At 37.9% G+C, this 13,576-nt stretch overlaps 1 protein-coding gene across 1 annotated transcript in view; it reads left to right on the top strand.

Annotated features, from left to right (window-relative positions):
• corin.S (corin, serine peptidase S homeolog) overlaps positions 1–13,576 on the top strand; it is an 89,792-nt gene that overhangs the window by 56,976 nt on the left and 19,240 nt on the right. Inside the window, exons 8-16 of the mRNA XM_018243131.2 lie at positions 176–286; positions 817–939; positions 2,952–3,056; positions 3,553–3,784; positions 6,054–6,199; positions 7,498–7,605; positions 9,225–9,338; positions 10,104–10,214; positions 11,473–11,602. Coding sequence (XP_018098620.1) covers positions 176–286; positions 817–939; positions 2,952–3,056; positions 3,553–3,784; positions 6,054–6,199; positions 7,498–7,605; positions 9,225–9,338; positions 10,104–10,214; positions 11,473–11,602 — 1,180 coding nt within the window. The remainder of the gene's footprint in view (positions 1–175; positions 287–816; positions 940–2,951; positions 3,057–3,552; positions 3,785–6,053; positions 6,200–7,497; positions 7,606–9,224; positions 9,339–10,103; positions 10,215–11,472; positions 11,603–13,576) is intronic.

Genomic DNA, 13,576 nt, shown 5'->3' with positions numbered 1-13,576 from the left:
CATTATATATAGTAAGTGGGCATTTATGAATGGCACATCCTTCAATCAATGGAGCACCCTTATATTTTAAGGAAATTTTACCAAGTTGTAATCATTTATAACATATAAAATGTATCAGTATATTGTCTCTTCTAAGTGTTTCATTAGACGTCACCTGTCACATATGCTTGTTCAGGTTGCAACCCCTTGGAAAGTTATCGGTGTGGAGATGGGCGATGCATAACATTAAGTTGGGTGTGTGATGGAGACCATGACTGTGCCGACAAGTCAGATGAAGTCAACTGCTGTAAGATGTCCTGTTTATTATATTTGCTTTCTGTAAAAAAGGATTTGTTATTCTGTATTCATCTCCTGGAGGAATTGCAATTTTTTATATGTTTTAATTGTATCTCAAATTGGAATAAATGTGCTCTTACATATCTCTACTGCCAACAAGTGACTTTATGTCCAAACTCCACACCCATTAATTATTTTCTTTTTCCCATTCCTAAACTTTAACTTTTATAAATATTAGTGCCAAAATATTTAAAAAAAAAAAAAAAAAACAGATTAAGCTATAGATTTCAATATTTAGAAATATTTATTTTATTGTTTCAATCATGGCACTGTATCAAATGCCTTCGCAAAATTAGTTTAATTCTGCATTCCTTTCAATTAAGTTTCTGCAAATCCTTCTGCACTCCCCAGTTAGATACTTGATAAATCAGCCCCTACGTTTTAACTTCCTTCATATTGTGGTTAACTTCTTTAGCAGTGTGGGAATATATTTAATGTACAGGGTAGTGGTCTAGCTTTTAATTAGAACAATACCCGTAGCTTGTCACAGCCAAGGACTGACAGAGTGCAAGAATGGACAGTGTATTCCCAGTGCCTTTCGATGTGATGGGGACAATGACTGTAAAGATGGAAGCGATGAAGAAAACTGCCCTGAAATAAAGGGTAAGTGCAAGCTGCATATTTACAAACCAAGGATGGATTTAGTGGTGTGATGTGTCCCCAAAAACATGTTCAAGCTTATAATTAATCCTTTACTGATTTGCACTATAGTCGATGGAAGCCAAATCAATTTTTCTTGTTTACATTCTATTTCTCCATTAACATTGTAATGCAGGGCCTCAAGGTTTTGGTTTTACCTCCAGGCTTCTCACAGCAGCCCACATCAATAGGTGCAGCATACTTGCCTCTAAAGCATCACACAAAGATGTCATATGACATAGAGCAGTGATCAGAAAAGCAAAAAAAAAAAGCACACATTTTGCGTAAGAGACTCACCCAGGTAAAGCAGTGGCCCAAGTGCTCCTGCCCAGGCCCTCAGCTCAGGAAAGCGGTCAGTATAGATATATGTGTATATATATATATATATATATATATATATATATATATATATATATATATATACTGTATATATATATATATATATAATCAAACAGAATGGAATGCACAACCATTAGTATGCAGAAACCTGGGTGCTAGTCTGAGAAGTATGTAGACAAAATGCAGGGATTGACAGCACTCCAAGGAAATACATCAAGTCAATAATTCAAATGAAAGTGGAGATTTATTGGTGATCCAACGTTTCGGCTCCGCACAGAAGCCTTCGTCAGGGAAAGAAAAACATTCCCTAACGAAGGCTTCTGTGCGGAGCCAAAACGTTGGATCACCAATAAATCTCCACTTTCATTTGAATTATTGACTTGATGTATTTCCTTGGAGTGCTGTCAATCCCTGCATTTTGTCTACATATATATACATATATATATATATATATATATATATATATATATATATATATATATATATATATATATTTATATAAGTATATAGAAACAAATAGCAGGTATAGGGCTCTCTTGAAGTCACTTGCAGATCAGACCAGATATCAGTTTACGATTTACGCATTTCGTGTCCATCTGACACTGACTCATAAGCTTAAACTAATTAGATAGGATGTCAGTATTTAAAGACCCAAACACCAATGAGAAAAGAGGGAGGGAAAAAGGACTGATAGGTCCAATCCAAAATTGAAAGGGAATCAAACATTTAAGTAAGGAACATCAAATTGACATTAAAATACAAAAGTTATCGATACAAAAATAATATATACAGGAAACGTTCCACAAAAAATCAATACAAAAAATCAATATATATATATATATATATATATACACATATATATTGTGAATTTCAACTTGGAAAGACTCTTGTATTTCTTGAAATCTTTATTGTTCTATTCAGGATTTGGATTGGACCTATGAGTCCTTTTTCTCCTCCCTCTTTTCTCATTGGTGAGATACTGACATCATATGTAATTAGTTTAAGCTTATGAGTAAGTGTCAGATGGACATGAAATACGTAAAGCTGAACATGAATGTCTAAATAAAGATTTTCTACATTTTAACATATATTTGGTCTCATCTGCAAGTGATTTCTAGAGTGCCCTATACCTGCTATTTGTTTATATACGGATAGAGCAGTGATCCCTAGCCAGTTGCTCTCAGACCCTTTGGATGTTACTCCCAGTGGCCTCAAAGCAGTTGTTTATTTTTGAACTCTTTCCTTGGAGGCAAGTTTTAGTTGCATAAAAACCTGGTGTACTGGAAAAAGAAGCCTCCTTTAGACCGTCAGTCCACATAGGGGCTACCAATTGTTAATATCATCTGCTCCTCTCTGAACTTTTTGCATAATTATGTTGCTCTTCAACTTTTTTCTATTTAAACGTGGCTAATAATTAAAAAAAAAAGTTGAGGACCCCTAACATAGAGAGTCAGAATCTTGTACAGCATAACCTGGTTCAACAAAACGCACATGCGCAAAACGTGTCTTGATGCCCCGGACAAAATTTCCCCAAGTGCAACTACTGCTTGCAGCCACAGTTATGCTGGAATCCTGAAATTGCACTTTGCCCACTGCACTTTTATTTGTAAATGAGCCTTTATCGATTCTGCTTTCAGGTCAGCCTTGCCATGATGGGGATTCAAAATGTGTCTATGCAGCATGTGCCCGGGCCTGTGTTAATGATCCCAACTGTGGAATGACTCAAAACATAACCAACTGCAGTAAGTGTTGTCTTCATTTTCTTGTTTTATTTAAACTGTAGGGTCCATCTAAATAGTTTATTTCTGTAAAATTTGTAAATCCCACAGTACACACAACAAAATAGGGTCAAGAAGTCTGAATCCACAGTGAAGAACTACAGTATGTTTATTTCATGATTTACAGTATACAAAACAGATCTTTACACAAACATATATTTATATCATGATCTGTGGAGCAGAATCCCAGGGACTGGTTGAGTGATAAGATTTTTCTGTGGTCCTACAGGAAACCTAAACACTGTACAGTTTGATTCAAATTGTGGCACAGAAGAGGATCAGACAGAATTATGGTCAGAATAGAGGCAAGGAGTCCGAGAAGGATAGCTAGCTAGAAAATTATGTGAAATATATCTTCCAGTATCTTTAGTCAGTGCTTAGAGTTGCTGGACACAAAAGCTTTAGAATCTTTACTTAAATCATAAATCATTTATTGTTTTCTGTTTTGACGTGTTTTCAGGTCAATGTGAACCAATCACTTTGGAGCTATGCATTAACTTGCCTTATAACTACACAACTTTCCCAAATTACCTCGGTCATCGAACACAGAAAGAAGCCTCTATTAGCTGGGAATCCTCACTATTTCCAGCCCTTGTCCAAACCAATTGCTACAAATATCTCATGTACTTTGCATGCACCATTCTGGTACCTAAGTGTGAGCCGGAGACACATCAGCGCATACCACCTTGCAGGTAACTCAATTTTTCTGGCTTTTCTGATATAATATATACCAAATTAATATGAACCTCATGGCTATAATAATGTTATAATGAGTGATAACTTCTAAATATGTATCCTTTCATTTGAGAACCCTTTCATGTATAAATTCATAATAAAAAATATATGAAAAAAATGCTGTACTATTTATCTGTTTACAGTCCAGATTTCTCCTTGAATAGCTGTAGGGCTTGGTTTCACTGTAAGGACTCTTACACAAAGGCATTTATTATGAGTTTAGGAAAGCATTGTATTCTAAACATTCATGTATTGAATTTATACAGTATGTACTCACATGAGTACGTTTTTGTCAGTTCGAAATGCAACTCTCTATTGAATAGAAAAGAAAATGCAGCACCCCCATAAAACACAGAATAAAATGCAACTCAAACCTGTGTCTCAAATGCATAAAAAATGCAGTGTGTAAGAACCCTAAATTTCCTCTCAGGGCGGTGGCACACGTAGTGTTCGGGGGAGATTAGTCGCCCATCGACAAATCTCCTATTCTTCGGGCGACTAATCTCCCCGAAATGCCTTCCCGCCGGCGATTCACATTCTAGCCGGCGTAAAGGCATTTCAGGTAGATAAGTCGCTCGAAGAAGAGATTTGTCGCCGGGGGACTAATCTCCCCTGAACGCTGTGTGTGCCACCACCCTCAACTGACTTTCTGCCTAAGCCCCTCTGTTTGGGATCATGTGAAATAAGGGAATGTTTACACCTGGCGATAATAACACTATTAAATCTTTAAATGCTGGTTTTCTTTACTTCTTAACTTGTTGGGTTTAATGTTTTGATTTTCATTAAGTAATTTCAGTGCTGGGACAAATCTTAGCAGCACCCAATGGAATCCACTGCCCTTACAGTGATGTGAGGGCTGGGGGAGCGACATGACAGGTAAGGGTATGATGACCATTGTTTTTGAGCATTGCATCACTGCTCCCTAGCTGGTTGGCAGCAAGAAATTCGAACTAAAGGAAGGCAGACATGTGCTTCTTCATCTACTGGTAGATCTGCCAAACCTGAGACATATTCAGATAATAATATTTGGTTGCACTGGCATAACAATAGGGGTGCAGACTGAGAAAGCCTTGTGGGAGATGAGGTATAGTGATTTTCCTGAAAGATCAGTGCTATATATCCATCATTGAAAGGCAAGACTAACCAAAAAAACTCATGTAGTCATGTTAGTCACTGATATAATTATCCTGAGACTGCCTGGCCTCATATAAATGTCCCAGAATATTTTTTATATTGAATTTCAAATGACTGTGCTGAAGTTACCGCATAGTCTCTAATTAATCAATATGTTGTTAGCCAAGGTGAACTTTAATAGATATGGAGTGGAATTATGTGGTATCTTGCTGTCAGAACATACATATCAATCGCCATGTCACCAATCCCACCTCAGCTTAGTTGTTTGCCAGAATTTTAAACTAAAGCTCTGTATATGTTTTTGATGTCTGCAAAAATCACCCCCAGGGAATGGAAAGGGGTTGAGAAAAGCATAGTCATTGCAGGGAATGAACTGAGGAATTATGGTCCTGCAGTGCAAACTCAAAAGTAAAAGTTAAAAAGAAGATAAAAGAGCAGCAAATGAATCTGAGTAGAGCAGAAGAAATCCAGAAGAAGGGATGGTACTAAGCAAATAGGCACTGGGGGAATGAGAGATCAGAGGATGAGAGTAAGAAGAATTGGTATGGAGCAGAAAACATCATTTCTTATACTAAGCAACATTTACCGGTATATACTGTTGGTGCAGAAGAAACAGGATCTTTATGTAAAATCTGAAGAAATATGTGGGTTCTTCCTGTGGAAGTGGGTAATATTTCCCTTGTTCTGGTTGATCCTTCAACATCTTAGAGCAAATATGCATAACTCTCACACTGTGAGTCCACTCCTCTTTAGAATCTCATTCCGTAATGATGGACTACTGAATTAAATAAAAGGTAGCACAGCATAAATATTATTGTGAAATTGAAGTAAATATTTTTCCCCAATTTCCTTTCTTTTACAGATCAGAATTCAATGATAGCGTGCCATTAATGAAAAAGTGGAGAAAAATTCTACAATTAATATTATTTAATCTTTATAGCTACGTTAGGGATAACACCTCCCACCCAACCACCCTGCATTGTACTCTCCAACAGCTTTAGGGCAAAGATTGAATATCATTTGTGAATGATGTGTCATTTTTGTTTAGGGAGGAAATTAGTTCTATAGCTTGTTTCAATTGTCTCTTTGCAGGTCACTTTGTGAACATTCAAAAGCGCGATGTGAACCAGTACTGGGCATTGTGGGATTACAGTGGCCTGAAGACACAGACTGTACCCAGTTCCCAGATGAAAAATCTGATAATCAGACCTGCCTTATGCCTGATGAAGATGTAGAAGGTTAGGCTGGAAAAATGGTTTAGGGCAGAGACACATGTAGAGATTCGGGGTGATTAGTCGCCCGGCAATAAATCGCCTCTTCTTCGGGCAACTAATCTTCCCGAACTGCCTTCCAGCCAGCTAAATTGCCGGTGGGATGGCACTCGGAGCACTTCGTTTTCCCAAGTCACACGAAGTTGCCTCACGAGGAAACTTCGGGCGACTTCGGAATGGGAAGGGGTTGGGAAAAGCATAGTCATTGCAGGGAATGGATTGAGGAATGATGGTCCTGCAGTGCAAACTGAAAAGTAAAAGTTAAAAAGAAGATAAGATAGCAGCAAATGAATCCAGAGCAGAAGAAATTCAGAATAAGGGATGGTACTAAGCAAAGAGGCACTAATCTCCCCTTCCTGCTGGCTTGAAGCTAAATCGATGGCGGGATGACACTCTGAGCGTTTTATTTTTCAAAGTCTCTCGAAGTTGCCTTACAAGGAAACTTCAGGCGACTTCGGATAATGAAGCACTCCAAGTGCCATCCCGCCGGCGATTTGGATTATAGCTGGCGGGAAGGCAGCTCGGGGAGATTAGTCGTCCGAAGAAGAGGCGTTTTGTCGCTGCCTGACTAATCTCCCCGAATCTCCACATGTGTCTCTGTCCTTAGTAGTTCTATTCTTCTACTTGACCTTTGCTTTATAGAATATGCAATTGTAATGGGGTAAAAGTTACTCAGCAGAGAGAGTATGAGTGCTCATCAGTCAACAGTGATTGACATAGTCTGATCTAGTCCACTTTCCATTTATGTGTGTGGAGTCAACCAGGTCCACCATCAGGAGGGTACGTGGGAAATTGCTCTAAGAAATCCGAGGTGTATACATACTTGGATAACTTACTTAAAAACATACGTTCAGAACATACTGTATGTAGAAACGAAGATAGCTGCGCATCAAGCCATGACAAACCTGAGCAGTTTGACGGGGGTAGGCAGGTATGTAGGGTTTATACTTAGGGCAAACTACACTAACCACCAATTATGTAGCACATACTAGGGGCGCAGACATTGTTCCCTCTAATTTTTTCTTGGCTGTACGCAAAAGAAAATTCTTGTGTGCACAAATATTTTTTGTGTGGAAATCAATATCATAATATTAGTTATACTAATGTCCCCCAGGAAAATGTTCACCCAGTCCGGGGCTGCATCTTAAACACCTTTTTAGGACTTCAAGCAAACATGGTTATTCATGGTATATCTTGTATATTTCCTAGTTTATCTTGGCAAGAATTACCTTTAAGCCTTTAGTTACAATGATGTCTCCCTGCAGAATGTTCACCCAGTCACTACAAATGCCGTTCTGGACGCTGCATTCTATCCTCCAGAAGGTGTGATGGGGAAGCAGATTGTGAAGATGGCAGCGACGAAAAAAACTGTGGTAAGTAACTATGAAACACTTTCTCATCATGTTTCTAAAGAAGAACTAAACCCTAGAAACAAGTATGGTTAGAAACTACATATTTTATATACTTGAATTACTGCACCAGCCTAAAGTTTCAGAATAAACATGTCAGTGATGACGCCAGCGCGCAATGTCGCCAAATTTGAAAATACAAAAGCCCAGTTTTAACCACAGGACCTTGCCCGTGATAGGATTGTTATCCTGGTGCTTCCTGAGCCTTGTGTTTTCTGTCCCTGAACCTGTATCCTGTTTTGATTGTCCGTGCTTGACCCTGCCTGTATCCTGACTATTCTGAACTCTGAATCCTGACCCAGCCTGAACTTTGACCACTCTCTTGCCTGATCCCATCTGTCTGTTTGATACCCGGTTTTGACCCTTGCCTGCCCGACTATTCTGATATCCGCCTGCCTCGACTCAGCCTGTCTGACCATCCGCTTGCCTTGTCCTTTTGTACCGTGACCTTCGGCCTAAAGACTCTGCTAACAGCCGTGCCCCTTTGCCAGCCAGAACATCTCGCCTTGCACCCCTCTTTAAGTCCAGGTGGCACCCAAGTAAGCTGAGGGCTCCTCCCGAAGCCCAACGGTGGTCACACTACTGGTGAAGCCGAGACCAGGGTGCTTGGCACTTGTTCTGGTATCGGGTGCCGGCCGTGACACAACTAACCTGGAAAAAGTGTAGGCTAGAAATGCTGCACATAATGTCAAAACATTAGACTATTTTGTTAAGCTTTAGTTCTCCTTTAAACTAACTCAGTGAAAATAACTGCAGCATTAACAAATAATTTAGCATTTAGTCATCTTGCATAAAATATGTAGTTAAAGCTTATCTGATAATACCAACACACCAGTTCATTTAAAATTATTTTATTCTACATATAATTTATAAAATACTTATAATTTAATTTATTTAGAGAACCTTTTGTATGAAGATTAAATATTTTAATCAATTCTCATCAAGTTCTATAAATACATTAGAGAGAGAGAGAGAGAGAGAGAGAGAGAGAGAGAGAGAGAGAAAGAGAGAGAGAGAGAGAGAGAGAGAGAGAGAGAGAGAAAGAGAAAGAGAGAGAGAGAGAAAAAATCTTCACCTTTATTTAATCCAACATTAAAAGAAAACAGGCCAACGTTTCGGTCCCCAACTTGGACCTTTATCAAGAGGTCAAGGTCTTGATAAAGGTTCAAGTTGGGGAACTGAAACGTTGGCCTGTTTTCTTTTAATGTTGAGAAACTCTGAATAATTGGCAAGGAATAGCACCTGGGTCTGATATATCTCAGTGTGGGAGTGCTTGAACCATTGGAACTTTATACATAATGTACATCAATGTTTCCTTTTGATGGCTGTCCAACCAGAGCTAATCATTGATTGATTTCCCTGGGTTTGCAAATTTGCCCAGGGATAGCCAGTAAACCTGACTGTGAGGAAACACTGAAAAGATAAAAATGTGGGTGATTTTTTTTGTATAAAATGCAGTCATACAGAAGCCACACAGGGGAAATTCTAATTATTCTAAAAACCTGCCTGTATGAGAGATGCTGGATCATTGCTTGATACTAAAAGTACTTGGTTTTAATAACAGGTTCTTCTTATTTTGGCAGAATGTGCAGAGAGAGGCCTTTGGGAATGTCCAGTGAACAAAATGTGTATTAAACATTCCATGATCTGTGATGGATTTCCTGATTGTCCAGAAGAACTCGAGGAAAAGAACTGTTGTATGCAAATCTGTTTTTTTTTATATATGAACTGCTTAATTATGGAATTATAGGATCTATAGAATATATGTGATGCTTGGGATATGTTTCTTTCTGGATAAAGGGTTTAATCCCATTATTTTAATCTACAAAAATACATCTAAATGTTAAGGGTCAGATTTATTAAGATTCGAATTGAAAATTTGAATTCTAATTTTCAATTTTTTTTTTATGGTCAAAAAGGTCAAATTAGACTAAAGAGTTATCCAAACTCGATTCAAGTTCTTTAAAAGAATTTGAATTAAATTTTCCAGATGTATCATGCGCTGGCCCTTTAAGAATTCAAATTTGACTATTCGCCACTTAAAACCTGCCGAATTGCTGTTTAAGTCAATGGGAGAGGTCCAGGGATCAATTTGGAGATGTTTGAATCTTTCCTGACATTGGAGGTTTTTTCGGAGAAAAAACTTGAATCTAGTTTGATCGAAGTCTATTTGAGTTTTCGGGTCATTTAAATTCGTCCAGTTGGAAAAATTTGATTTTAATAATAAATTTCAACTAGACAAATTTCAAATTGATGGGAGTTTATGGGAGTTAAAAAAAACTCATATAAATTGCAAATTTGACCCTTGATAAATATGCCTCTAAGAGTAAAGGGTTTATATTGGGTTAGTTGAAATCAATAGTATTGCATTAATATTATTATTATAATAATTATTATTATTATTACAAGGAGTTAGGCAAGAACTGGAAAACTCACTCCAGTATTATCTCAATTATCAACAGCTTCATGCACATCTGAAGAACTTGAATGCGCGAATCATGAATGTGTATCATGTGATCGATGGTGTAATGGTCTCATTGACTGCACAGACAGCTCAGATGAATGGAATTGTGGTAAATAGTCATTTTACTTGTATCTCCAAGCAAACCAACTCCTATTGTAGACAGCCATACACTATGCAACTCTAACCAGTATCCAGTCAATCCTGCCAAATGGATGGACAAGGCCCACACATGGTATGGTTGCCTCTCGATCATCCCAGAACAAAATTTAAGTGAAGAGTAGCTGCAGCTCTTCTTCACTTCCTAGTCTGCCACCACAAAATACACTGGCAGGTATGGTGCATCAACAGAGTAGATTTTCAAACAGAGCTGATCTACAACCACCCAATATCCATAATCAATAGTAGTGATGGGCTCATTTGTCCCGTGAGCGTCAGTTCTGACGATCGCATCAATTTTGATGCCGGCGTTAAAGTCAATGGGCGTCAAATAATTTTGAGGTGTGACGGTTTTGACATAAGCGACTTTTCCGCCGTGCGTCCAACATTTTTTGATGCCGCCAAATTTTCGCTGCAGTTTCACAAATTTATTCGATGGAGGTGAAACACGGAAATTTGCGAAGAATTTGCGCCTGACTAATTTATTTTCCCATCGCTAGTGAAGAGCATCAGCATGTCATACACATACTGAAAGTTGTACAAAATGATATTAAGAGAACCTTTTTTATAAGCCCATGCAGACCCATGCACAGTCACTACATTACATTATATGACCAAAAATAATATATGAGCACATTTGTACCCAAATGTATCTGGACACTCCTTTGAAAATGACATCTTTAGTTGGAACACACAGTGATGGCTTCCAAAATGTCTGTTGAAGCAATGTCAGCACTATTTATACATAACATGGGGTTTTCGTGGATGATAAGAGGTAAATAAACCTGACATTAGCATATACAAAAACATTTTGGATATATCACCCTGCACAATGTAAAGCATTGGTGGCTGGTAAGTGTAAAGGTCACTGCCATTACACGATGGAGCAGTGGAAACAAGCCCTCTTGAGTGATCAATTTCAGTTATTATTATTATTAACATGTATTTATATAGCGCCAACATATTTCGCAGCGATGTTCACCAACTGGCAGTTTTATAAAATATCTTGGGTTAGGCAGTAGAGATCACAGATCCCACGGCAGGTGTCTCTCTACTTGCATGCTGGATGCTAGGCTGGATTTCCTTTTTATTTGAAGCATTTCTAATCATTAAAAGGTAAGGTTTAACCTACAATGTATTACATTTTATTCTATTTGTTTCGGAATCTCACACAAACTACCTTCATAATAATGTAAATTTTTTCTTTTCAGTCACCTTGTCTAAAAGTACCAGCTCTTTGACTGTCCTGACCATTCACAGGTCAGCATCTGACTATCACGTATGTGCAGATGATTGGGACGAAGAGTTGACACAATGGGTCTGCAATCAAATGGGTTTAGGGTAAGGTCAGTAGTTTGTAGCATAATAATTCTGAGTATGACAATAAATAGATAGTGATGGGCGAATTTGAGCCAAAAATTTGCGAAACAGCGTCGGCTTCTTGTTTTTGACGCCAGCGTCCGTATTTGACTCTGATGTGGCGGGAAGGGAAATCACATGACTTTTTGTCACAAAATAAGTAAGTAAAATAAATTTTTTCACTTTTTCTTTCCCACCCCTAATTTGCATCTGCAAATTAAGATTCAGATTAATTTCGTTATTCGGCCAAATCTCTCATAAAGGACTTGGGGATTCATCTGAATCCCAAATAGTGTATTTGTTGCATCCCTACTGGAAATTATTTCTTTTTTGAGTCGACTTTCCCAGTGGAAGGAAATGTTATAGTCAGATCCCTCTTAACTGGCTTTAAAAAAAAATGTAAATGTTTCCTTCAGTCTGGGAATTCATAATTATAGCAAGCAGACAGGTGCCATTTTGTGGACACTGTTATTAAGACAAGCCTTGCGTCATCTCAGAATCTTGTTTGTGCACCAGAATGGGGGACCTGATGTCCATCCCCATGCCCTGGTTACACAATTAAATAGTTAAGAGAACGAGGTAATGTGTGGAAAACAGCGACATCTAGGAAAAGCTGAATGGAAAGTGAAAGTAATTGCTTGCCCCGCCTCCATGCCTAAGGCATAGAGGAGGGGTAGGCAATATTTGATTGACAGCTGAGATTTTTACATTAACTTACAACAGCTATGAATGCTTTACTAAAAACAGAAATTGGATTTCATGTTTAATTTGATAAGGACTTTTATTATACAGATTTTTGTGTCTGGGTGACAGGTCCACTTTAATGACCATGGTGAGGGTTGTAAAATAAATTTAACATGTGAGTCAGTGAGATCTGGGCATTTGAGAGTAACCAGCTCTGCCAGTTATACTTAAAGTGCCTTCATATGGCAACCAACCCTGCTGTGCTTGCCAAAAATACTTTTTTTTAACATTCAGGGGGTTATTTATCAATCAGTTTTATCTCAACATTTACTGCTACAAACTCCGATCAAATCCTCTCAGGTTTTTTACGCTTATTTATTAAATTTTCCCGAAAATTAGCTTTGCATGAAAAATCAGATTTTCATGATTTTTCTGGATTTTTCACCTGAAAACTCAGATTTCTTATGCTTTTTTGCCTGAAAACTTTGGGGTATTATACGAAATCCAACAAAAAAATCATTGGGACTTCTCCCATTGACTTATATGCAACCTCGACAGGTCTGAGATGCCGGATTTTCTTATTCAGACTTTTCCATCCTCGAGGTTTAATAAATTCTGAAAAATTTGTGATTTTTTAAAAGTCCGAATTTTAGAGAAAAATCAAAAAAAAATTCGGGATTTTTGCATTCAGAGTTTAGCAAATAACCCCCTCAGTGTCATAAAAATATGTATCTATAGCAAATAGAAAATTATGTATTATCAGTGTATTCATTTGAAAGATGAGTTCCACGGATCTAGACCTAAACTATGGCTTTCCAGCTACTGCTAGACTACAACAACCAGAATCCACTGTAGGTTGTAGTTCAACATCACACATCTCTATGCTGACCTTGCTACAGGTATAGGACCTGTTATCCAGAATGCTCGGGACCTGGGGTTTCCCGGATAACAGATCTTTCCATAATTTGGCTCTTCACTAAAGGAGAAGTAAAGTCTAAAATAGAATAAGGTTAGAAATGCTATATTTTGTATACTAAACATAAAAATGAACTTACTGCACCAAAAGCCAATAAAACAAATGATTTATGCTTTCAAAGTTGGCCAGAGGGGGGTCACCATCTTGTAACTTTGTTAAACATCTTGCAAGACTAAGACTGTGCACATGCTCAGTGTGGTCTGGGCTGCTTAGGGATTGTCATAAATTTTCAAAACAGCACAAGTCAAATAATATCTGCCAGAAGCAGATACAGCAAGACTGATTAATAATCAGAA

This window comes from Xenopus laevis, chromosome 1S (assembly GCF_017654675.1).
Source record: "Xenopus laevis strain J_2021 chromosome 1S, Xenopus_laevis_v10.1, whole genome shotgun sequence".
Taxonomy (NCBI): domain Eukaryota; kingdom Metazoa; phylum Chordata; class Amphibia; order Anura; family Pipidae; genus Xenopus; species Xenopus laevis.
This window is presented reverse-complemented; position numbering and strand designations above follow the sequence as displayed.